The 25,870-nt window shown below is 37.0% G+C and overlaps 1 protein-coding gene across 3 annotated transcripts in view; it reads left to right on the forward strand.

Annotated features, from left to right (window-relative positions):
* Positions 1 to 273: 273 nt before the first annotated feature.
* smarca2 (SWI/SNF related, matrix associated, actin dependent regulator of chromatin, subfamily a, member 2) overlaps positions 274 to 25,870 on the forward strand; it is a 161,887-nt gene continuing 136,290 nt past the window's right edge. For 2 of the 3 annotated variants that reach the window (XM_051929540.1, XM_051929542.1), the window contains exons 1-3: positions 995 to 1,132; positions 3,717 to 3,965; positions 4,251 to 4,380. In XM_051929540.1, the coding sequence (XP_051785500.1) occupies positions 3,738 to 3,965; positions 4,251 to 4,380 (358 nt within the window). In that variant the 5' untranslated portion in view covers positions 995 to 1,132; positions 3,717 to 3,737. Of the gene's footprint in view, positions 385 to 994; positions 1,133 to 3,716; positions 3,966 to 4,250; positions 4,381 to 25,870 lie in introns of those variants that run through there. The other variant, XM_051929541.1, reaches the window with a different exon arrangement.

Genomic DNA, 25,870 nt, shown 5'->3' on the forward strand with positions numbered 1-25,870 from the left:
TCTTGTTCCGACTATTTTAATCTTTGCATTAAACTCTCACTAGTCATAAAACTCGACTATATCTGCATTTTATCTTACAGTACACTAACGTATGTTCCAGTATCTTCTCTGCAGTGCTATGGAGAAATTGCAGGGCTGTGAAGGAGAATACATCAGACGAACAGTACAATGCACCAATCACTCGTTAATTTAAGGCGGTACTTCCTCCTCTATGCACCAATCCGTGGGCCTCCTAACCCCCAAAAAAGAAATCTTTTTTATATCTTTGGTTGTCAGCAAAGCGAATGAGGGGGAGGGGAAATTGTGATGGCTGTCAATGTACTCATATCTATGTATAGATTGCTTTCTTTTTACAGTTTGTAGTTCTGTGTATTCATCTGAAAGGTAAATAACAGTTCATCTGCCTTGTTTTTTCCACCTTTATGTTGTGCACGGACAATTACTTTTTAACCAGGGTTGCATTTATTTGCAGGACAGTTATGATTTATGTCACAGAAGAAGTAGCTTTTTGAACTTAGTATTCCGCATGAAGTTAACAGTTGCGTCGAGTTTATTGTAGGGATTCTATATATGTCGTCGTATTCTACCGATCCCATAGTAGAATGTTGTATTGCTCTCATTATTCCGCGTGTGAACTTTTCCCCCCGTGCCTTTTAATTCAGATTGGGAGTTGAGAAGGGCTGGGTAGGTAAATGTAACTTACGCAGCGAGTCAGGGGAAGCCATGATCCAATCAGCGGCATTTCCAAAATATAACAAAATAAAAGAAAATCGAAAATGATAGCGAATAGTGTACTGACACATTTTGCTCTCGTTTTAAAGACACGACGACAGAATTTGTAGATGACAACGCATACGTGGTGTAAGCAATCGCCAGCGGCTTGGTAAAGTTTACGGGCGAAGTTTGCAGTGTGGGAAGTGGAGGCCCTGCGGACGGTGTGTTTTTTATTAAAGAAAAATCAGGAAGTCAGGGAACATACAGACATGTTGTGTATCATCATCATGGCACGGTTGAGATGGGGAAACACGAGCTAGAGTGAAAACGTAACGTGATTGTCAGCGAGCTCCTTGTTAGTACAGTGCTGTTGTTGAAGTCTTTTTGGGTCCAAACGTTATTTCCTTATTTATGTAAGGTAAAACAACATATGCTTAAATATCGCGGAGGGGATGGGAAAGAAAGGGGGATTGAAAGGCCTTAAGACAGATGTAATCAGCGTGTCCTTTACCTGGGGAGCGAGGATAAAACAAGCATTTTATTATTGGCGATTACGTGGAAAAGTACAATTCTGGTCATTTATGTCACCGGCTATCTGAAGCCACATGAAAAAGTTAACTCTAATAATCATTATTAGCGATGAAAAAATCAGATTCAGGCAATAATTTAGGTATTTATTCAATTATTTATTTATTTCCAACGTGTTAATCTGCATGGTTCACAGTCCAATGACTCGGGATAGTAAGTACGATAGAAATCACTGTCCAAAAGCATGATCGGTATTGTTATGCAAATTAGAACACGCTTCTCCCCACAGCGATACAGATGGAGCTGCAGGCCTTTGACCCGAGGTGCAATGAGCCTGTCGCAAAAAAAAAAAAGTCTAATTCTTTAGGTCGGAAATACTTGATTTGATTTTCTTTCTTTTTTAGCAAATCGTCTGTACTTATTATTTTTTCTAAGAAAAATAGGTTTCATTTTGTTCATTTAAAAGTATAATCAGCCGATTATGGTAAAAATCAATGACTATTATAATTTTTAGCGATTACCATGTTTTCTGTCATTTATTGTCAGATTAGTCAAAAATATTTCTGTCATTGTAAAACAGCTTGCATATTTTTGTAGAGGAAGTGGGTCAGTACTGTAACTTTTAAGCCGAAACATTAAACCATGATAAATAGACATTATCATTAAAAATCTACTTATGTTTGTACATTCATACATGTATATAATAGATATACATTATACACAGTATGTTTAAACGCCACTATTAATAATATTTTCTTATGTGACTTACATTTGTTTAAAGTTATTAAGTCATATTTTGTATTGTGTGTTAAGTTAGGAGTACAGAATATGTAGTGTTAATGACCTTCTATGTGCTCCCCATTAAGTAATATTTTAGTGTGTAAATAGTGTGTTAGATAAATCTATAGTACATCATATAGTACATTGCTATGTTTAGTATGTAAGTAAATATTTAATTATATATTTAGGCTATATGTTACTGTATGTTGTAAACTATGTTTATAATTCTGTAAGTGCCTTGAGCATGGGAAAGGTGCTATATAAATAACATTTATTATTATTTATTATTATTATTATTATATTAAAACTTCAATTAGGTGTATGTAATATTTTCACCAGTATATGGATTTTATGGTTAAGCATATTTCAGTCTCTATATATTTAATCTGTAATCAAGTGCTGGTGCATGTGAATATATATATGTGTGTGTGTGTGTGCATATATATGAGTACACGAGTATTTTTATTAGGAGTATAAATTTTAGACTGTATATGAAATCTGCAATAATTCGTTTATCCAACCATCCATTTTCTGAAATACTGAAGGGCTACATCAATGCATATTTGGAAGAAGGGGAAAAAAGGTGGTTAGATACACAACCTTGACACATCAAATGAAGGCCATATACATTAGCAGAAAGATTGTATCTCCAACATTCTTTTCTGTTTTCAGAATGGGAAGAACTTTTTCTTTTTCTTTCTATTCTCTGAGATAATCCAGGAAAGCTTCACAGGAATCCTGAAGTTAACCCAACAGCTTTAATCACAAGTTAGGACTCTTTAATATATGTAAAATATTAAAAACTTTATATTAATGCCAAGATTAGCTTTATTAGTATAAATAATGCTAAATGTAAAACATTACTCAAGCACTGTAGTAAGTACAGTTGTAAAGGTTCTTATTGCTGTCACACAGCTCCAGAGTCATGGGTTCAAACTCTAGCTTAACTATTGTGTATGAGTGTTGTGGTTGTCTGCTTTCACTACTCCTGTCTATTTCTTTATATACTTTTTTTTCCCCTTGTATCCCCTATCTGATCAAGTAAATATAAATAGATCACATGTGAGTGAGTTGAGGGTGTGCGTATGCGTGTTCCCTGGTAGATGCTGCCAAGATAGGCATTGGCCAACTAGTAACCCAGAATTGGATTATGCTGTATTGGGAATGGATGCTTGTTTATTAAGTGTTTTAAAAATATGGAGAATAGCAAGTGTATTTGGTATTTTGTTGAAATACTTATTGTATCATATCATTTAATATATCTTGTTTCACAGGGAATACCTATAGCATTTTCGTGTTGTGAGAAGAACTTCATAGAAAGAAAAAATAGTCTACTTATTTAATGCATTTAATGTTTTTTCACAAATGCAAGTTTAAGGTCATTATATCCGATATTATGGCATTGAATAAATTAAAGTCTCCATGTTTCTGTAAAAATAAAAAACACATTGGGAAAAAAAATGGTTTGTAGGAATTAGTTGGTAATTTTTGTTCTAGGTTATAATTCCGTTTTAAATAATGTACGTATAAATTTTAGTTGTAACTTACCAGCAATAACTCTTAGAAGTATTTTAATTTTCGATGTGAAGTATAACTGTAAATACACATTTTACTAATCTTCACCTTTTGTTGTTTACTGTGTTTTGAAATATTTTGTTTAAAATTTGTAATTTTCCTGTTCTCTTCTTTTCAAGGTTGTGAGATACTTGGAATAAATGTCCACTCCAACAGACCCTTCAGGTGGTATGCCTCATCCTGGCCCTTCTCCTGGTCCAGGGCCCTCCCCCGGGCCAATTTTAGGTCCCAGTCCTGGACCAGGCCCTTCACCAGGGTCAGTCCATAGTATGACTGGACCAAGTCCAGGGCCACCCAGCGTTACTCACTCAATGGCAAACCAAGGAACAGGTGAATACTCTCAGGAGAGTATTCACCAAATTCACAAGGTAATTTTTGCAGCTTTTAGCATTTGTGTATTTATGTTGTAAAATAATAATAAAGTATACTTCTCTATGATTTTTTTGGTATTTGGTACACCTGATGATTACATTCTAATTTTTTTTTTCAATGTTTTTGTAATCAAATTCTGGAATCTTTTCGTGTATTTTTTTTTTTTTTTTTCTTTTTTCATGTTTTACCAAGTTTACTGTTTTTTTTTTTTTTTCTTTTTTCCCCTCAGTTGCTTAAATTATTACCATGTGTTATAAAATATTTAACTTTTTCTGCTCTAGCCTATGGATGGCATGCATGAGAAAGGAATGGGAGAAGAAATGCACTTTGGTCAAATGAAGGGAATAGGAATGAGATCACTTCATACTGGAATGGGGCCTCCACAGAGTCCAATGGATCAACATAGTCAAGGTATTGATGCAATTTAATAATAATATTGCATTTTTGCAGGTTGTATTGTTTTGTATACTTTTTTGTATTATGTTGTCTTTGTATTTGATAAGTTAAGGAAAATGTATTAATTTATATGCTGACAGGATTCTTATAGTACTTAAGGCTTTGTATGTGTTGTCATTAGAAAGAAAAATTTAACACAGATGTCAGGAAAATTTTCTTTGTTGGGGTAACTGCATGGGGTCTCCAATGATGAGAATATCAGGATGAATGTCTGCTTGTTTATTGTGTGAGAATATGCTTGTAGTGTATGATTCTCTGTTTGCCCCTCAAGCATACTTCTTCATGAAATCTTAAATCCTGTAAAGAAATTTAATAGTTAATATATAAAAGAATAAAGACAAAGGCAGTGGGTTACAGAATTTAGTGAGTGGAGTTATTCGCTCCAGTATTATATGACTGGGATAATTTACCTATGATTTATTAGTCTACTAAATGTGACTATTAAAAAAATTAGTTATCAAAAAGTAAATATAATTTAAAGTCTTTTGGTGTAACATGGAAGATGACAGCATCTGAGAAATCAATACTGTTGTGAAAACCATACCAAATAATATTGTGGCAAGAAGTGGAGGACATTCTGCAGAGCAGTGTTGTCTAGTGAAAATGTAAGGATTTATAAATTTAGTTGAAGATGACTGGACGGTTCCATGCAGTGAACTGGTCACTTGTCACAGACAGTGCAAGTGTAAGGGGGAGGTGATTGTGGCAATTTTCTGCTTGCATAACTGTAAGTAATCCTTGTAGCATTAGCATCACCCAAAAGCAGATGCATTTCACTCTTTAGCAGGAAATTTGCATCACACAGTGAAAGAAGGTTGAATGACAGTTTCAGAGATTTTTGGGGTGCTGGATATTTTATTATCTGTCCTATATATATATATATATATATATATATATATATATATTACTCTTAGGTTTGATGGGGTGCTTTAAAAAAATTGGCTCTACAACAACATTTATTTATATAGAACATTTTCATACAAAAAAGTAGCTCAAAGTGCTCTAGTGTGTAGTGTGTGTATGTATGTATGTGTGTGTGTGTGGACACTCTGCAATGGACTAGCTGGCACCTTATCCAGGTTTGTCCCTGCGTTGTGCCCTATGCTTGAAGGGATAGGCTGCAGCCCCTCCGTGGCCCTGTTTAGGATTAAGCGGGCTTAGGAAATGGAATGGTACAGTAATATCCTAAGATATATCATGTTTTACTGACAATTTTAAAGATGTCTTCCTATCTTCTGGATATGTTTTAATTGCTGTCTACATTGTCAATGTTAACATGTTCATTTGCATATTTTTAGTAATGTTTACGGGTACAAATTGCAGATAAAACACTCAGAAAATTTGTTTTTTTCATGAACTAGTCTTTTGTCTTTCAAATAGTGGCTTAACCATACCATATTTATTTAAAACATAGGCAAATTGCCTGTGCAAAATCAGTAAATGTGGGTGATTTCATTTTTGGCCATTATTGGCAGATGTTAGTGATAAGGTTAATGTCTCATAAACTACTAATTTAAGTAACTGTTATACTCTGCAAAATATGTGTTCCTTTTACTTACATTGTTTACCTTTATTTTTTTAAGACTGTATGTTATTTCATCATAGGCAATTAACACTTCTGTTACATACTAGTAGATCTTGCTGCATACATTTTTGCTTTGTATAATTCAAGCAAGTACAGGCACCGGCAGAATACTCTTGTTGGTTCAAGCAAGCTTACAATACAAATTTGCTGTTTCCTTACGGTTCTGGTGCAGGATTCCTTTGTACTTCTGTTAGTGCAGATAACAGGTATACTTTGCTTTAATGGTACGTGTAAATCATTTTCATTGATTTTCTTCACATTCTTATGTAATAAGACAGTGATGCCCCTCTTTATATGGTAGGACCTACCTCTCCCTATCTTCTGAAGTATTGGTTGATACTATGGTTGTCCTTGATTTTTTTTTTTTTGTTTTCTTTGAGGCATGCAACAGTCATCTTGTGTAAGTGAATGAGATGTATACAAAACATATTTGAAATGTATTTCTGACTTGGTTACTTATAGAGTAAGAATTTTCGTGATATATTTTAAGATCACTGTAATTTAGAGAACCTGTTTATCTTTCTGACACATTCAGAATATGTTTTTCAAATGATAAGGTAATCAAAGCTCTGGACAAATTTGTATTTTTTTTGGTTTTAGTTTTAAATGAAAAGTCTCTTCAACTTCCTCGATGTATTGTATTTGTTTTAGCTATGGATAAAAGCATTTATCCATCCAAATTTAGAAAAATACATTAGGAAATTTAAAATAACTTAAGTATTTTCAGCATTATTTTTGATTCTCCACTATTTTTGAGCATTAGAAGAATTCACCAAGTCTTTAGTGAAAATACCTGAAACATCCATCCACTTGGCAATACCATATTCCTCTCCTCTGCTCTTAACAGACATTTTTGCTACTAATGCTGGTTTTGCATTACAAGTCATAAATATATTGTCAACAAGTGTGATTTAAAATTTAGAAAACGCTGGGTGGTATGCAGGACTAGATTTTAACCTACCACAACTTCACACAACTTTGTGATTATTACAACTAAATATGCTTAATATATTTTATTGAAGAAAAAAGTACTTTGTTTATTGCTGGAAAATCAGTTAACCTTAGTGTTATACATTTTACTTGTGTTGAAACAACCTTTTATTTGTGAGGTTTTTTTTTTGTTTTGTTTTTGTTTTTTAAAAACTGAAGGTAGTTATTTTCCACCTGTGTGTTGGTTTGAGTAACCATGTCAGACTCTGTGATCTTCTGTCTTTTTATTTAGTTTAAAATGTTTGCCATCTTTTCTTTTTTGAATTGATGATCAATTTGTTTCAGCATCACTGCACATTTGTTTCTGCATCTTGGTAGTGTTTTATTACAAACACAGTTTTAATAGTGTTTGTGCATAGATCTTAGTTGCAGTGACCACATAGCTTAAATTGGAGAAAACACGATAACATCCAAAATTTCTTATATCTTTAAAGTTTATTTCCATACCTATATTTTCAATTATTGTAGAATACTTACCAAATTACTGTTTGGTGAAATCAATATTCGATCCAAAAATAATTAGAAGAGTATATCACAAATCAAGTATATGTTACCCCTCTATAGTTCTATAAATGTATTTATTCTATTTTATATCTTGTAATGTTAACAACCTGTACAGCAATAGTAGTCAATTGTTCAAGTTTTTAAACTGTTTATCCACCAGTAAAAATTTCCTGTTACTTTCTTTGTCTTATTTGGTTTCCTTGTAACAAAAAAAAAAAATAAAATAAATAAAAAATTATATTTTTTATTTCTGAAGGGCTCATTCCTGCAATGTATAAATAATAAAGCATAGCTTACATGAGCACTATATGAGCAATAACTGTATTCTAACTAACTATTCTAACTATAGCAACTCTACTTCTTTATTAACAATACTACAAAAAGAAGTAGAAAAACTTATATGCATTGGTAACTAAATAGTCACTATATGTCCTCTGCAATTATTGTGCCACTGCCATTTTTCATGAAGCTGAGTTTAGCAACTACCTAAACTAGGGCTGGGTGATATGAAAAAAATCTTGTCACAATTTTTCTTCATATCAGTCAATATCAATATACTGTATATCAAAATATAAATCAAATCACTATTTCTGCCAAGCTTAAAGGTTCCTTTTTACTCTTAAGTGAGATGTGAAGGTATCATAAGTTTAATTTTGGTCTAAATGTTATTTATTTTCTCTCAGAAGTTGAACATGACAGACATACTGTAGAACATTATACAACTGTATTTCAAATAAATAAAATAGGTATATATAATAAACTAAAATCTTACTTCTGACCAGTCAAAAGATTTCAAGTTTTATAGGAGAACACACTAAATTTGTTGGTCAGCTCCAAATAAATAAATCAAAATCTTAATTCTAAAATCTTAAATCTAAAACCTGAAATATTGAAAGCTTTAAGTTTTACAGGGGAGCAAAAAGTAAATTCTTTGGTCAGCTCCAAATAAAAAAAGTAGGTATTGATACAAAATAAAATCTCAAAAAAACCTACCTCAATAGTATATCCTTTCCTTTGTGTAGATTCAAAATGTTTTAAATGGTTGGGAAGCAAACCCACAAATAGACATCATTCTGTATATATCAGTACAGATTTCAAGGAGCTTTCAAAAGTAAAGGAAAGAGAACATAAACAAAATTGACATATTCACTCAATTGTGGTCAGCTTATGCTCCAAGTTAGAAGTCTGCACTGCGGGACTCGTGGGACCCAATGCAATTGCTTGTGATGGGGAACTGATTTTCAATATTGCGGTCGACACCCGTGTGCAGGCAGGAGCTAGAGTCTGGGAAATTCAATCTAAAACAGAACATACGTTATATATAGAATTTATGAATTCAGATAGAATTCATATACAGTACTGCAATTCATTTGCCTAAGCAGTTAGGATGCATGCATGTACTGTCTTGTACAGAGCATTCTCAAGATTGCAGATCCCAGAGACAGCCTTGCATCCACAGCAGACAACATTAAAAAAGGAGAGTACAAGACTGTAAAATAAAGTAAAGGTGTCATTGTTATCAATGGCGATGGCAACCAAGTGCCATTTGCTTTCTGTGATAAATGTGCTAACATACAGTGGACACGTCAGGCACCTCAGGTTTAAAACGCCACGTGTGTGCAGTAGCGAAAGGTCAAACTACACTGACATTCTTGCCAAACTTGTCAAAAGTAACCACTAATGCCTAAAAGTGAAGCGCAGGATACATGTGTGTCATAAAGCGGTATATCCTTGCAAACAAAATCCAGAGTGTCTGGTGAGGGCTATATATAACTTGAGGAGTACCTGGTCGATATGGCAGCCAAAATCAGAAACTCTGAAGTTTAAAGAGACACTGCCCCATCTGACGACTGTATCGCAGTATATGGTAGAAAAAGCCAAAAACTGAGAAAGGATATTGCATATGACATTGTAGAGACCGTTAATAATTATGGGTGTGCTGTCACAACTGGTATTTGAACTAAAAACTTCTTTCATATCTTCTGCCATCCATTATATTAATGAGCGCTATAATCAAGGGTGTTTTTTTGCTACCCCGTTTGAAGCAGGCACTATTAAAATGGTGAAAGGCCAGCCCTGGCAAAGACAGGCATAGGACACAAATTCAAAGCACACAGAGCTTTTATTTTTTCTTTTCCCTTGTGGGAAATGTCTTCCACAAGCACAGCAACACAGTCCCAAACACAAGCACAATAACCAAACAGAATTCTTTTCCTTTTTCTTTTTTCTTCTTTTTCTCCTCCACTCCTCCTGGCAAGCTTCATCTCACTCCTCCCGACTCTGGTTCCCGGAGTAGTGGCTGCTGGCTCCTTTTAAAACGTACGCAGAAGTGCTCCAGGTGCCTGATGACCTATTTCCAGCAGCACTTCTGGGTGTGACGGAAGAGCTGCTCTGTAGGGCTGAGCAACAGCTACAGCACCCACTGGCAGCACCCACGGATCCCAACAGAGCTGCACCAAACTCCACCTCCCATGAAGCCCTGCGTCCTAGGCACCACTTCAACCTAGGGGGGCTGCCATCTAGTGCAGTGGGGATGTAACGCTCTGGATAGGCTGGCTCCCCTGGTCCTCCCAGTGTGGAGGTGTCCCGGTCGGGCAAGAGCCCAGGCCGTCTGCCACAATGGGTGAAAACATTTGCGCTTTACTATTTGAAAAACTTGAGTTTTCAGAATTGACTATTACTGACTGAGGAAAAAACACAATCTTGGCCTTAATTGACTACATCAGATCTAAACTGTGGTACCCACATTATTAACATGATTCTCTTAAGTGCTTTTACACCAGCAGTGATGGACAAAGCACCCATTGTTGCACAGTTTCTGACTAGTGTAAAAAGACAGATATTTTAAACATACTGGACAACAAGGCTATCTTACAAGGTCACTCAAACAGGTCTGTGGAGAGATGATATTTGCAATAACTACAATTTAATGCAATTGCACTAAATCACAGAGGTCAATGAAGTTCACTGGTCAGTTGTTAGTAATGCCCTTTTTCATCTCGGAGCTTGCAAGCAGACAAGGAGATGCCTGTACGTTTCACAGTGCTTTGTTTGGTTACAGTGTGCTTATAGTGATAAGCAAAACATATTGTGAGAAAGTGGGGAGTGTTTGTTAAGCAACCAATAATATGCTGACTAGATAAGCATATGTTTTAAGCTTAAACTTGTATGCGCAACTTGTATGTAGACATCACCTATGTTCTGTGTCCATTCCGCATTGTTTTGGATTAAATAGTAATTATTAACATAGATCGTAGTTTATTTCAATATAGAATAGTAATTGGTTACCTACTTACAAAGCTTTAAACAAGACATGTTGCATACACAGCTCTCTTTTCTTTTCTTATCCTTTCTGTGAACAAGATTTGCAAACTTGTGCTCAGAAATTATTTAAGTCCCATCGGAAGATCTGTATTAAATACAGATGAAGCAGAATTATTGCAAAAAAAAAATGAGAAGGACAACTGGGCCAAAGAGGGGAAACCTTCAGCCACTTCCTTGTACAATATCATGTTAAACAGGGTTACCAGCCAATGATTATTTTTTTCCTTCCTTCCATCCATCCATCCATTTTCCAACCCGCTGCATCCGAAACACACGGGGGTCTGCTGGAGCCAATCCCAGCCAACACAAGGCGCAAGGCAGGAACCAATCCTGGGCAGGGCGCCAACCCACCACAGGACAGACACACACACACACCCACACATCAAGCACACACTAGGGCCAGTTTAGAATCGCCAATCCACCTAACCTGCATGTCTTTGAACTATGGGAGGAAACCCATGCAGACACGGGGAGAACATGCAAACTCCACGCTGGGAGGACCCGGGAAGCAAACTCGGGTCTCCTTACTGTGAGACAGCAGTGCTACTACTGTGACACCGTGCCGCCCCACTTTTTTCCTTAATAGAAGCAATTTGTTTCTGCAGGCAGGACTGGGACAAATCCAGCCAAGTGTATGTGAGAGTGGGCGGGCGTGGGATGGTGTACTGCAGGAGCAGGCAGACACAGGTTTAAAAAACTCAGTCCCGTAGAGACCTCTACTCCATAGCAAAAAAAAAAAAAGGAAAGAAAGGCATAAGAAATCCCTATTAGTGCAGCACTTGCTTGACTCTGGGACTGTAAAGTCTTACATAGTGCATGCTCTAGCACAGGTGTCGAACTCCAGTCCTCGAGGGCCGCAGTGGCTGCAGGTTTTCATTCTAACCATCTTCTTCATTAGTGAGTCGTTTTTACTGCTAATTAACTTCTTTTGCTTTAGTTTTAATTAACATGTCTCAGGCCCCTTAGTTGACTCTTTTTCCTTAATTAGTAGCCAAACAATAATGAGACAAACAAGCCACCATATGACCAGCTCACCTGTGCCCATCACACATATCTGAAAATAAAGAAAGGTGAAGGTCTCAGTAAGGTTGGTCTCTCAGGTCACCAAAACATTTTGATGGTGTTCTTAGAAAAAACAGAAAAATCAACAAATTTGGAAATATCTGCTGTGGCAGAATGAGAGCAGCAACAAGCCATTGAATTAAATAACAGGCTTAATTAACATCAAGAATCAACTTCTCATTAAGAGACTGTTTGGAGTGAAATTGGTTGGAGTTTGAAATCCCAGTTTAGCTGGTCATCTGTTTGCTCGTTTCACATCTCATTTCTGTTTGGCTGCCATTTAATGAAGAAACAAATCAATTCAGAGGACTGACTCCTTAAAAACAGGGCTATTGAAATGAGGGGAAAGGAATTAATTAGCAGTGAAAACTACTCACTGATTAGGAAAAGGGTTAGAATGAAAACCTGTAGCCACTGCGGCCCTCCAGGCCTGGAGTTCGACACCCATTGGCTTCTTTTCAGGTGTTTAATGTATTTTGTCTTATTAAACACTTTTTGCCATTTAAATGTGTATTTCAAAATGTACAGAAGAAAGTCATCCGTTTGTGAATTGGAAGTAAAATGTGTATCCTTTAAGTCCATAATGATTATTTTTCAGGTCTAGTAATATTAATATCAATAAGTGATATGATTAACAACTTCTTAAGATATATTTGAATTCTGACCCAAGATTTTGTTTATGTAAATAAAATGTCTGGAAGTTTATTTCTGGTGTTTTTTTGTTTTTTTTTTTTTTAAATGAAATCCTGCTCACTATAGAGTGGCTTAGAACTTTTTGTCATTTAAAAATACGTAGTTCATTGATTTATCATTTAATGCTATTACACTTGAAAAATGTAGCAGTCGCTACAATAATTTAAAATTCTTAAAATGTTCTTTTTACAATTTTAACTTTGGATGTTAAATGTTTCACATCTCAGCTATTAAATAAATGGAAATTTATTTTAATCAGTTACAAATTGCTTGTTTTACTGTGTCTTTAATCTTATCTGTAGTTTCATCAGAGTACGTTATCCATCCATCTATCCATCCATTTTCTTAGCCTGTTTATCCAAGGCAGGGTCGTGGGGCAGCCAGAGCAGCAGTCATTGGGCACAAGTTAGGAGTAACACCTTGACATGGCACCAGACCATCACAAGATGAACACACACACTCACTAGGGCCAATTTAGCAACACCAGTTCACCTAACCTGCATATCTTTGGACTGTGAGAGGAAACTGGTACACCTGGAGAAAACTACATGGTGAAAATATGCAAACAGCTCGCAGGAAGCATTCTGACTACTTCATAACCCAGTTTTCTAGTTTTTAAGTCAAAACTTATACAGTAATCCCTCCTTGATCGCGGGGGTTGCGTTCCAGAACCCCCCACGAAAGGTGAAAATCCGCGAAGTAAAAAACATATGATCATATGGTTATTTTTATATATTTTAAGCCCTTATAAACTCTCCCACACTATTACAAACATTTCCCACAGCATAAACCCTTTGTATTCTCTTAGATATTAGGTAAGATTCGTTAAAATTATGCACGAATGTAAATACACTGTTTATATACAGTAAAACCTAAATATTATTTTAAAGATATTGAGTGTCTCCGATATCACATATGTTACAGCCATTACGACAGACAGGCCACCAGCAACAAATACGTACAATGCAAGAAAAATTGTATACAGTAAAATGTGTGCACGGTGACACTAAACTATGTACATGTAATAAGTACTGTATGTAGAAAATTAATTATGGTTACTCACCAACAATGACACGACGACTTGTCCGATAACGATGAGTTTAATTTCACTGCACAACAAAGGAGAGCATTACAGCTCTTCTAAAGGAGCCTCTTCAGGCGATTGTGTAGCAACACCGTTGTTCTTCTTCCGGCAGTCTTCAATCCAAATCCCTAAAGCAGATTCCATCCGGACTACCGCCTTATTACATACACTTACAACTCGTTTTGCGCCCTGGTTAAAGGACACTGCGGCCGTAGATCTTATATGCTTTTCCTCCTTTTTAAATAAAAAGAATTGTGGACTCATTGATGCCGTAATGGCATCCTACAGCGGTGTAGCTGTTCCCTGCCTTCAACATATCCAAAACTTTTACCTTTTTGGCAATCGTTAGCATCTTCCGTTTGTGTTTGGGCATGGCCCCTGAAGCAGTAGTAGGAGCAGATTGTTTTGGAGCCATAACGAAGGGCTTGACTAAGCACAAAGATAAAGAAAAAAGAGCACAAAAGTTAACTCTTTACACAGCGAAACACTTTGATGCCGAATGAGTGAGACGAGACTTCCTGGTTAACGCAGCGGAATCGAATTCGGCGGTCTGTCGCTGAGCCAATCAGCACAAAGGAACTTAAGTGCATGCTCTGATTGGGTAGCTTCTCAGCCATCCCCCAATAGCATCCCTTGTATGAAATCAACTGGGCAAACCAACTGAGGAAGCATGTACCAGAAGTAAAAAGACCCATTGTCTGCAGAAACACGCGAAGCAGCGAAAAATCAATTTAGATATGCTTACATATAAAATCTGCGATAGAGTGAAGCCGTGAAAGTCGAAGCGCGGTACAGCAAGGGATTACTGTACTGAAAACGTCTGTTTAATGGAAATATCAGAAAAAGTACTTCTATTGCATATTTTGCAGAAAAACAATGAAACTTAAATAAAATAATAATGAATCAAAATTACAAACTTATAGTTTGGACCATGGGTATATTTAGTTTCTGATATTGATACATAACCTCATAAAGTTGAATAAAGTGTAATGATGATTGAAAATGACACCATTTATTGACGATTGATCCCTCAGCAGAGACAAGTTGTCTCCAGGCTAAAGTCAAAGTGAATTTAAAAGAGAGACCTGTGTAGTGACTGGTAAAGGTTGGGCTGAAGATGGACAGAGTTTGAAGAAAGGTCAAGTGAGAGAAAAGACAAGTATCATCAGAACAACCAAACAGCAGGGAAGCAGGAAGGAATGGCACTGAAGTAAACTGAAGTACTACTGGGGTCCTAAAGTTTGCACCCAGATATCCACAGTGACTTCAAGTTTTAGTTCCAGCTGAATTTCTTAGTCAGAAGTGAGTGGTTGCTAATATTGGAACTTGCTAATTAATTTCCTGGCTTGTTAATACTGTCATTTTGCCACATTAAATCACATTTACTCTGTAAAGTTCTCTTTTCTGAGAATATCATAGAAATGATTTGTGAACCAGAGTTGATTAGTACTCCTTGGTCTTTTTTTCTTTTCCATTTCTTTCTAAATATCTTATTGTTCCTCTATACATTGGACTTTGAACAAACACTATTACATACCTAGGCTCTTTATAGACCCTGTATATGTATGTGGAAAAAGCTATTTCAGTGATATGTGCTATTTCACTCTGTGTAGCTCTTCACTTTCAACCTCCTCTTTATTTTGTCTGAGCTCTGCCTCTCCTAAAATGCCCTGTCCAGAACATTCTGGATCCGATGACATCAGAAGTATCAGTCTGCACTGCCTTATTCTAGTGTTCATTGCTTGTCTTCCTGATGTATGCCTGTGTGTCTCTCTATGACATGTCATTTTCAGTTAATGACATTGACTTTTTTAAAGCCTTCCTGTATTGATAAATGTCTGTGACATTTCTTTTGTTAACCCTTAACTCATAAATACCTAAATAATAAACAATAAGATATAAATGCAGGTGTAATGACACCGTCTGTGTTTTTTTTTTTTTTTTTTTTTCCCCCCACTGTTGGAAGCTGTTACAAGTGATGTGGCTTGTGCTGATTCACTCTTTGCAGCTGCTACAGTTGCCTGCTAACCTTCACATTTAGCTTCCTCTTCCTTGTCTCTTCTCTGCCCTTCTTTAATTTTCTGCCCAGAGCATTCAGGATCTGATGGCAGTATCTCTTTGCACCTCTTCACTCTGGTGTTCATTGTTCGTCTTCATGCTTCTTGACACTGATTCTTTCTCTGACTTTTACTCTGCTGTCAATGACAGGACATTTTCAAGAGCTTACTGTTCTGGTACTCATCACTATGTTTGTCTTTCTCTTAACTCTCTAAATTTGTAAATACCTAAATAATAAGGAACAAGATTGAAATGCAGATATGCAGTAATGAACATACATAGATATGAAGAAATCCTGAAAACAGTAGGTTTTGTTCAAGTTCTGTTTACAAACGCAGCACTTAATATGTGCATGTAAAAATACTGACACTACCGCATTTGAGGTTGCTACTGACCCTATATATTTTAGGATAATAAACGATCCTAACAATAACTATTTTGGCATATTCTTGGTAGTAAATTGTTGTTAAGCAAACTTGGGGAATAGTATACGTAGTAATAGCATACACCGCATAATTATGTATTGATGGGTGAACACTTCCTGAAAGACACAGTTGTCCAAATGGGGTTGGTTTTGAGGATACGACTGTAGGTGAATGAAAAGATGGAACTCTGGAGAGGGAAACATACAATACAGCGTTTTACACGCTGCATACAGCGATTCACATCGAAGCATAGACACTGCTAAAACCATGGGATACCCCTCGCACACCGTTTTACATGCTGCATACAGCGTTTCACATTTGCGACAAATATGATTCTTCTTAGATGGTCCTGTCGCGTCCACCCTCGCTCTTGAAGCATACACACTGCCTGGTCATGTGCCCGCTCGCAAGAGCAACTAACAGAGACCCGCCCACCAACTGTAAGACCATGGGATACCCCTCGCAAACGGTTTTACACGCCGCATACAGCAATTCACATCCGCGACCAATATGCTTCTTATGGGGTGGGTTTGAGGAATCGACTGTAAGGGAATTCTGGAGAGAGCAACATACAATTGTCTGTGACTGAAAACTGGAGGACCGCCGCCGTGCCCCCACCTCCCAGAGCGAGGGACGGGGCTGGATGGCAGTCGCGCATGGAGGTCGGAATGGGGTGTGAGGGGAAGGATGCCCAGTGAGGACGACGTATTGATGGGTGAACAGTCATCTCTTAGTCATCATTCAGTACGCACTGCCTACTCATGTGTCCGCCCCCAACTCCTCACCTGAATTGCTTTCATCTGTGTACAGTCCACATGCACTTGTGAGTCACGTTGACTATTCATTTTCCAAACACCGCCCCAGTTGGTTTCGCATCTGCTACAGTCCACATGCACCTCTGAGCCATGTTGACTTTTCATTGTTCTGTTTGTCCGGGCCGGGTGAGGTTTCCCGTGTTGAGTCTAATTAAGCCAAAGGCTCCACACCTAGTGGTGCCCTTCCGTCAATTCCTTTAAGTTTCAGCTTTGCAACCATACTCCCCCCGGAACCCAAAGACTTTGGTTGCCCGGCGGATCATGGGAATAACGCTGCTGGATCGCCAGTCAGCATCGTTTATGGTCGGAACTACGACGGTATGTGATCGTCTTCGAACCTCCGACTTTCGTTCTTGATTAATGAAAACATTCTTGGCAAATGCTTTTGCTCTCTCGCGAATTGTTAGTGGGCAGGGCTCTGACGTGCGTGTGCCATGGTTGGTTGCTTAGTGAATTGTTGGTGGGCAGGGCTCTGTGAGTTGGCGTGCATGGCTCCGTCATGCGTATCACACGGTCTGTCCTGTGTTCTGCTTCTTTTGTGCCCTGGTCGACAAACAAACTGTTTTACACGCTGCATACAGCAATTCACATCCACGACAAACATGCCAGCTGCCCGGCGGGTCATGGGAATAATGCTGCTGGATCGCCAGTCGGCATCATTTATGGTCGGAATTACGATGGTATGTGATCGTCTTCAAACCTGCGACTTTCGTTCTTGATTAATGAAAACATTCTTGGCAAATGCTTTTGCCCTCGCGCGAATTGTTGGTGGACAGGGCTCTGTCGTGCGTGTGCCATGGAGATGAAAGCGACTTTCATGGTGTTTGTTGCCTGGAGAGCAAGGATGGACGCAGGCCGGGGAATAAGGAGTATTGTGTAGACAAATGTTTTCCGTGTTCCTGCAGGACCATCTAAGAAGAAGCATGTTTGTCGCAGATGCGAATTGCTGTATGTAGCGTGTAAAACAGTTTTCGATGGTGGATGCAGTCGTGCGTCGTAACCGAAAAGTCAACGTGGTTCAGAGGTGCATGTGGACTGACTGTAGCAGAGATAAACGTGAATGATGCAGTGTTTTGTGAGTTGCTGCGTCCGAGTAGGTGGGCGTGGCTCTGCGAGTTGTCGTCGTATCCAAAGGTCTTAGAGTTGGTGGGCGTGGCTGCATCCTCCGTGCTCCATGGGTGTCTTGCTCGCTGGCAGCTTAGTGAATTATATATATAGATTACATTGCACCCATATTCTTACAAATTAGGCTTTACCTTCCAGGTCCTTGTAGAGAACTATTAAGAATCATAAAATAGATAGTTTCTCAGTTTTAATATTTAATGTATTGTTTATCTGAATGTTTGGTCTAATGTGATGCAACAGTCATTCAAGTAAACCTCTTTTCCATAGCAAGGCCACTTTTTCTGTCCTGCATCATTCCTCCCTCCCTCTTGTGAGTGGTCTTCTCATAAGTGGAGCTGATGTAAAGTTCAATAGAGAAGTTTCAATTATAAAAGCATAGAGAAACTCGCAGATATTAGATGCCTAATGTTTTCAGGTTGTTCAGTACTCTTGCCGGCAGGAAAAAGAAATCTTCAGGTTGATTTTAAAATACAATAGTTTACCTGGATTATATAATTACAAGTATCTATACTCTCATACTGTCCCAAATCTTTTGTGACAGTTGGACTTTGGTTTGTTGCAGCAGTTAAAAATATTGGGCTAAAATAAACATTTTTTTGTCCTCTTGGAAAAAGTTTTGTATGATTTATTTAAAAGAAAGATATTAACATCAAAGTTCATATTTCAATGCACACATGTATTTAGGTGATACTTAAGTTTTGCTCATCTTAATTGTGCATACAATAATTTAAAAGCCAGCCTTGTATATCTGTGGATAGATGCAAGAACAATGTTACATTAATAGCATATGAAACTATGCCTGCTTCAATTGGCTGCCCTGTTTCCATGTTTAGAGTGAATAGATATTTTATCATTGCCTATTCCAACACGTTGCATTGTGATTTCTTTTGATATGTATGCTTCTCTATAAATGTTCAATGCAAAAAAGAAATTGCAGGCACCTTCTAAGTCAATTCTAAATGACACGGGTGACCAATGTAGTGACATCAAAAATGCAGAGATGTGCTCGGATTTTCTTTTCCTAGTTAAGATTTCCACATCTGCATTCTGCATTAGTTGCAATCAATTGATATCTTTTTTGGGTAGTCCTGAGAGGAGTGCATTACAGTAATCTAGTTGACTAAAAACAAAAGTGTGAACTAATTTTTCAGCATCTTGCAAAGTTATAAGGGGTCTCATTTTTGCTATATTTCTTAAGTGAAAAAATACTGTCCTAGTAATCTGATTAATATGTGATTTAAAATTTAGGTCAGAGACAATAATAATCCCTAAATTCTTTCCCTCTGTCTTAACTTTCAAGCCTAATGGATCAAGTTTATTTCTAATACCCTCATTTTATCCATTTTTGACAATCACTAAGATTTCTGATTTCTCCTTACCACCCTACATGTAAAAGAAAATTAATGTTTGAATTAGCCAAAACAAAAATATCTACTGCCATTTATAATATCTGGAGAAAAATGATTTAGCATTTACTTAGCCTGAATTGTTTTTCTATGTAAAATTGTCACAGAGTTGTGACACCTGCAGTCTTTTAGCTTGAGTATACTTTATACTATGACTTTTAAAAGCACAATATGCAAGAAATTTTTTTTTGTTTTGTTTGCATAATGCCCCACCCTACCCTGCAGCATCTCATCACACTGTGTGTCCTTTGTAGTGAGCACTCTACTAAGCTAGGGGATAATGAAACTGCCTGCTGCTTAACCTTGACATGGTATTGTTTCACATTTCAGTTGTTTGTACAACTGTAACAGAAAAGTTTAATCTTTTTTGATAACTATTTGTTTATGTGACTTCTGTAAATTTATTGCAACTTTGTCCCACCAGAAGGTGGGTTTTCTTTTTTTTTTTTTTTTTTTTTAGTTTTCAAATAAGCACTTTTCAGTATTTTTGTAATATACTGTATTATGTGTTTATTTAAATGTGGCGATGTTTTAAGTTATGGCATTTTTTCTCTGTTTGTATTACCTTGTGCAAATTATATTCTTTGTAGCGTAATATTAATTGCTTCCTGTGGTAATTTGTATTCATACACACTGTAAATATTACTATTTTACATAGGTCCATTCTTTTATTAAATGGGTATATTTTTTAAACACAGTTTTGAATATCAGAGATCACAAGAAGACTGACGGTTAAAACATGCATCTTCATTCTATGGTACAGACACATGTTTTTCAGCAGTGTGAGTTAGAATGAGGACTTGGCATGAATTGTTTATATTAAAACTGAAAGATAATTAGCATGTTTTCAGTCTGGCATCTCTGTGTTATCAAAAGAATTCAACATTTAAATGCTTTATAATGCTGTTTAGTTAAAGTGTTTCTTAATGTCAAAAATCTCAAGATTTATTAGATTTGTTGAGAATGTGTGTGTGTGTGTCATTTATTATCCATTCTACACTTCATATCGATAAACAAATAGTTAAATACATTTTCCATTGTGGAAAGTATGCCATTTCCATATCTATGGAGACCTGGTTGTCTTCAAACAAAAGTGCCAAGACTCCAATCTGCAAATTCGAGTGATACTACTTTCAGAGAACTCATTAAATTCCATACAAATGTTTAATAGTTTATAGACCACTACTTCATTAACTTCTTTATAATTGCAGATTATATTCAAATTAAAAAAGTAAAAGTTTTAAGGAGTCCTACTTTATGTGTGCACATAATTTATTTGGTATACTCACAAACCATGTGAGTTTTTTAAAAACTCTAAGCATACAATAATTGCTTGTTGCTCTATTTATTCAAGAGCTATAGGTCTACAGGATATTAGTTGTGCTAATGTTGTGGGTTATTTATTTTTGTGTTTACTGCTGCTAAGAAGCTGTTTGCTTGTTCTATTTTTGTAAGTTTGTAATTCTGTAGGATTGTATTGTTGTTCATAACTTTACATTATAAATGACTGTTTTATGTCACAATATTCAGAACACTTTATTTATGATGTCTATAAATGCCAGTATAAATTGAATAAGGGCAGGAAGCAACATTGTTTAAATACATTGAACTTAATAAACATGGATCTGACAACTTGCCAGCCAAGGAATGGAGAAAGCACCCTGACAATCTTACTCTGCTAACATACAGTATGCACAGTACATACACCAATCAACCACAACATTAAAACCACTGACAGGTGGGAATGTCACAATACCAGAATTTTTGTATTTGTTACAAATACCATTGAAAATGAATGCTACTCAATACCTTTTGATACCACAGCAAAAAAATAAATCCCATTCAATGGCTTTTTATTAAAGTACTTCCATTTATTGAAGTGAATAGTATTGTGTTTTTTCTGCAATACTGTTAGTGTTTACAGTATATAATATACTGTAACACCAGCTTTAAAATATCCTCTATCAAGTAGTTACCCAACTATCAATTAAGTAAACTAATATTGGCATTCAAACATTTCAAAATACAAGGCTTATAATGTGTGGCAGAGATGGGTATCCCCACAGTACACAGTAACGGAGAGTTTATAATCTTGGTGGTATTTCAGTGTAAGGTTTGTGAAGAATGATGTGTCATGAACTACCTTATTTATCTTAGCATGTACACATACTAAATTTATTCTATGACATTTAAAATCCTTAATAAATATAAAAATTCAAACATTATTATATACGAGGAGAGACACAAAAATAACCAGACTGGTAAAAAAAAAATATATATATTTATTGATGAATTACAGCATTCTAAACATTGTCTATATACTCCCCCTCCTGATCTCTACACTGCTACATACGTATCTTCTATTGATTGAAACAGTGCTGGAAGTCTTCTTGCTTGAGGTGCTTCAACAGGCTTGCTGTTTCTGTCTTCATTTCATCCATTGAAGAAAAACGTGTTCCCTTCAGGACACTTTTTTGATTTTCGGGAACAAGTAAAAATAACAGGGAGCTAAATCGGGTGAATAGGGAGGATGATCGAGGACATGAATGTATTTGTCAGTCAAAAACTGCTTTATGGAAAGGCTCGTGCTGACAGGGCTCTTCACAGGATATACCTAGCCGGTTTGTGGTTTGAGGGGTCGTGTAGGAGGGGATATAGTTCTATGATTCATGTTTGGCCGACCTCCAAACGGTCTGCCCCCCCCCACAAAGCCCAAGCCCAGTCCGGTTATTTTTGTGTCTCACCTCGTATGTACTGTTGAATTAGTGAATTCCAAGATAATTCCAGAGATTTCCATTTACACCAACTCTTTAAAGTTGTTTTTGTAATATACTTTTAAAGTGGGTGGCGCAGTGGTAGCGCAGCTGCCTTGCAGTAAGGAGACCAGTGTCTGTGTGGGTTTCCTCCATGTGCTCGGGTTTCCCCCCACAGTCCAAGGACTTGCAGGTTAGGTTGATTGATGATACTAAATTGGCCCTATTGTGTGGTTGGGTTGAGGGTATGTGGGTGTGTGTTTGTGTGTGTATGGGTGTGTATATATGTTAACCTGCGATGGACTTGCGACTTCTAAAGGGTTTGCTCCTGCCTTGAGATAGAATTGAGATAGAGAGAGGCTCCAGTTTCCCTGGTGACCCTGTTCAGGTTGTGGTTTAGAAAATGACTGACAGAAAATATTTTTTTTAATATTGTCTGGTTTCTCAGGGAACCAAGTGGTTAAGTTTGCAATATTTGCTGTTGTAAGATTTATATTTGAATAATTAGCTGGTTAAAAATATAACCAGTTAATTTAACCGATTAGTCAAATTAATTCAGATTTCAAATGTCAGATACCCATGGTGTTTTGACATTTGTCCCAACTTTAAAGCTTCCTGTGTGAAATGAAACTTGTCTGTTTTACATTTTTCCTGTTAAACAGCCTTTGTTTTAGTGTGAGTGATCAGACTTTATTTCTTATACCTGTGTAAAAATCTAGAATTTGAAAATTTATTGGGCTATCATTACTGGTACTCAATAAATCTGTAGCTGTGAGACAGCCTTGCATTTTTCAATGTACCAGTCAAAAAATAAGATTTGTGCTTTCACTTATTTTTTTTTTTTATACTAATGAAAGGTGGTTTGCCTTCAAAAGCCAAATGAATGACATAAATTTAGTGTTTGAAGATTTGCTTTTAGCAATTAAATATGCTATTTTATTTGTTCTGCTAACTGTATATTTTGGTGATTACACGTCTCTGTTAACATAGTACATATTGTATTAATGGGCGGCATGGTGGCGCAGTGGGTAGCGCTGCTGCCTCACAGTTGGGAGACCTGGGGACCTGGGTTCGCTTCCCGGGTCCTCCCTGCGTGGAGTTTGCATGTTCTCCCCGTGTCTGCGTGTGTTTCCTCCGGGCGCTCTGGTTTCCTCCCACAGTCCAAAGACATGCAGGTTAGGTGGATTGGCGATTCTAAATTGGCCCTAGTGTGTGCTTGGTGTGTTTGTGTGTGTCCTGCGGTGGGTTGGCACCCTGCCTGGGATTGATTCCTGCCTTGTGCCCTGTGTTGGCTGGGATTGGTTCCAGCAGACCCCCGTGACCCTGTGTTCGGATTCAGCGGGTTGGAAAATGGATAGATGGATATTGTATTAATAGGGAAATGTGCCGTCTCCTTAGAAGCATTGAAGCACTATGTAAATCTTATTTTGGTATTAACACATGAAGCAGCTCAACTCTTCACTGGTGTAGACAAGCCAAATAGCCTCTTCATTTGAATCTTGCATTGATGTTTGTTTCTATATCTTGCGACAAAAGTGTTTGGACACACAGTGCATCACAGCTTGCTGCTTATGGTGCTGTGTAGCCACAGACTGGTCAAAGTGCGTATGCTGACCAGTGTCCACCACCAAAAGCACCTATGATGGGCACACGGGCATCAGAAGTGGACCATGGAACAGTGGAAAAATGTGACCCAGTTTGTCAAATCAAGATTTCTTTTAGATCAAGAGATGGCCTGGTGCACGTATGCCGTTTACTTGAGGAAGAGATGGCAGCAGGGTGCACTACTGTATGGGCAGAAAGCAAGCGGCAATGTGAGGCTTTGGGCAATGTTTTGCTGGGAAACCTTGGGCCCCAGCATTCATGTAGTTGTTATTTTGACATGTTACAGCTAGCTAGAGATTCTGTAGACCATTTCACTTCTTCTAAGCAATGGTATTCCCTGATGGCTGTGGCTTTTATCATCTGGATAAAGCACCCTGCCACAGTGCAAAAATGGTTCAGGAATTGTTTGAGGAACAAGGTTTCAAGGCATTGACATGGCCTCCATATTCCCCAGATCATAATCTGGATGAGCATCTGTGGGATGTACAAGAAAAGCAAGTCTGATCCATGGAGGCTCCACCTTGCAACTTACAGGACTTAAAGGATCTACTGATAAGTTTTTGGTGCTAAATCCCACAGGACACCTTCAGAGGTATTGTGGAGCCTATACTTTGATGGGTTAGAGCTGGTTTGGTTACACGAGGTGGACCTACACAATATTAGACATGTGAAAAGTTCCATCAGTCTGGGGATGAGTTATCAACAGTACAAGCTAGCATGCCATAATTTAAATAAGCTGCTTCAAAGTCAACTGCTGGTATGCCTTTAAAAATGGAAAGCCTGCCAAAGTCAAATATCAATTCCAACTAGGGCAGTACCAGCGAGCTGTCCTTCTAAGAACCATTAGCTTCCTAATAGAGAGATGTAAGGAGGAAGACATTTGGTTTCCGCTGTCAAAGAATAGTTTTGCACCTCAATAGTTTATATATTTTATAAATATATGGTGAAAATTCATTGAATTTCAATAGATCTTTTAATATTTTTATTGCAATTATAACTGCTAGTTAATCGAAGTGTTTTGACACAGAGGAACATGATTCATTTAAACTGATATGAAAGATTGTTCACTGGGGTAAAATACATTCATATTCAGGTTAATTCTGTATCAGAATTAGAATCAGAATAGGAATCACATTTATTGGCTAAGTATGTACACAATTGATAAGTACACATCTAAAGAAAATATAAAACAAGAAGTGTAAACATATGCCCACATAGTTCAATGCAGTATACAACATAGTAAATGAATACTCTGTTAACTCTAGAATCTTGTATAACCCCTTTGATAAATTCAGTGTCTCTTGCAGGAATAAATATGAATCAGTAGTATAAAGCACCATATCGTCATCAACATAATTAACATGTTTTTAAATTCCTGTCCTTTTGCTTATAATCCCGTTAATCTCTTCCTGTTTGCAGTGGCGGATAGTCAGTGATTCAGCAGCAATGGCAGAAAGCATTGGTGATAAAGGATAGTCTTGTCTACAGTATTTCTGTGTTATGGAATAATAATACTGTAATATTTTTGGGTTAGAGTGTAATAATTTAATCCATGCACATATGCTGATGTAAACCTAAATTTGCATAATGTAATGTGAATAGTTACCTCATTTCATATCTATCAAATGATTTTTTTTGCCTTCAGAGATATCAAGACATGTGGAAGCTCAGGTACTTTAGGAAAATATGTAATAACAGATACACATCTTTAACTAATGCACTTTGTTTTTGTTTTTTCATTTAATAATAGTATCTTGGATTTCAGAGACCCTCGGTAGTTTAAGTATATAAAAGTGCACTACTGTTGTTTTATCCAGGAAATCATTATCATGACCCTGACTTTAAGCGCACTATGATGTATAAAGTCTGATTTATGTTAGTTATATGTTCCTAATTTATATTAGTTACTAGCGACTTGGCGCGTGCTACGCTGCGCGTTGGATGACCACAGTTGAAGGACTCCCTGTTTAAACACGGCTGCCAGTCGTGAACTGGGTCCTTCATCGCACCGCATTT

The sequence above is a fragment of the Erpetoichthys calabaricus genome, chromosome 7 (assembly GCF_900747795.2).
Source record: "Erpetoichthys calabaricus chromosome 7, fErpCal1.3, whole genome shotgun sequence".
NCBI lineage: Eukaryota > Metazoa > Chordata > Cladistia > Polypteriformes > Polypteridae > Erpetoichthys > Erpetoichthys calabaricus.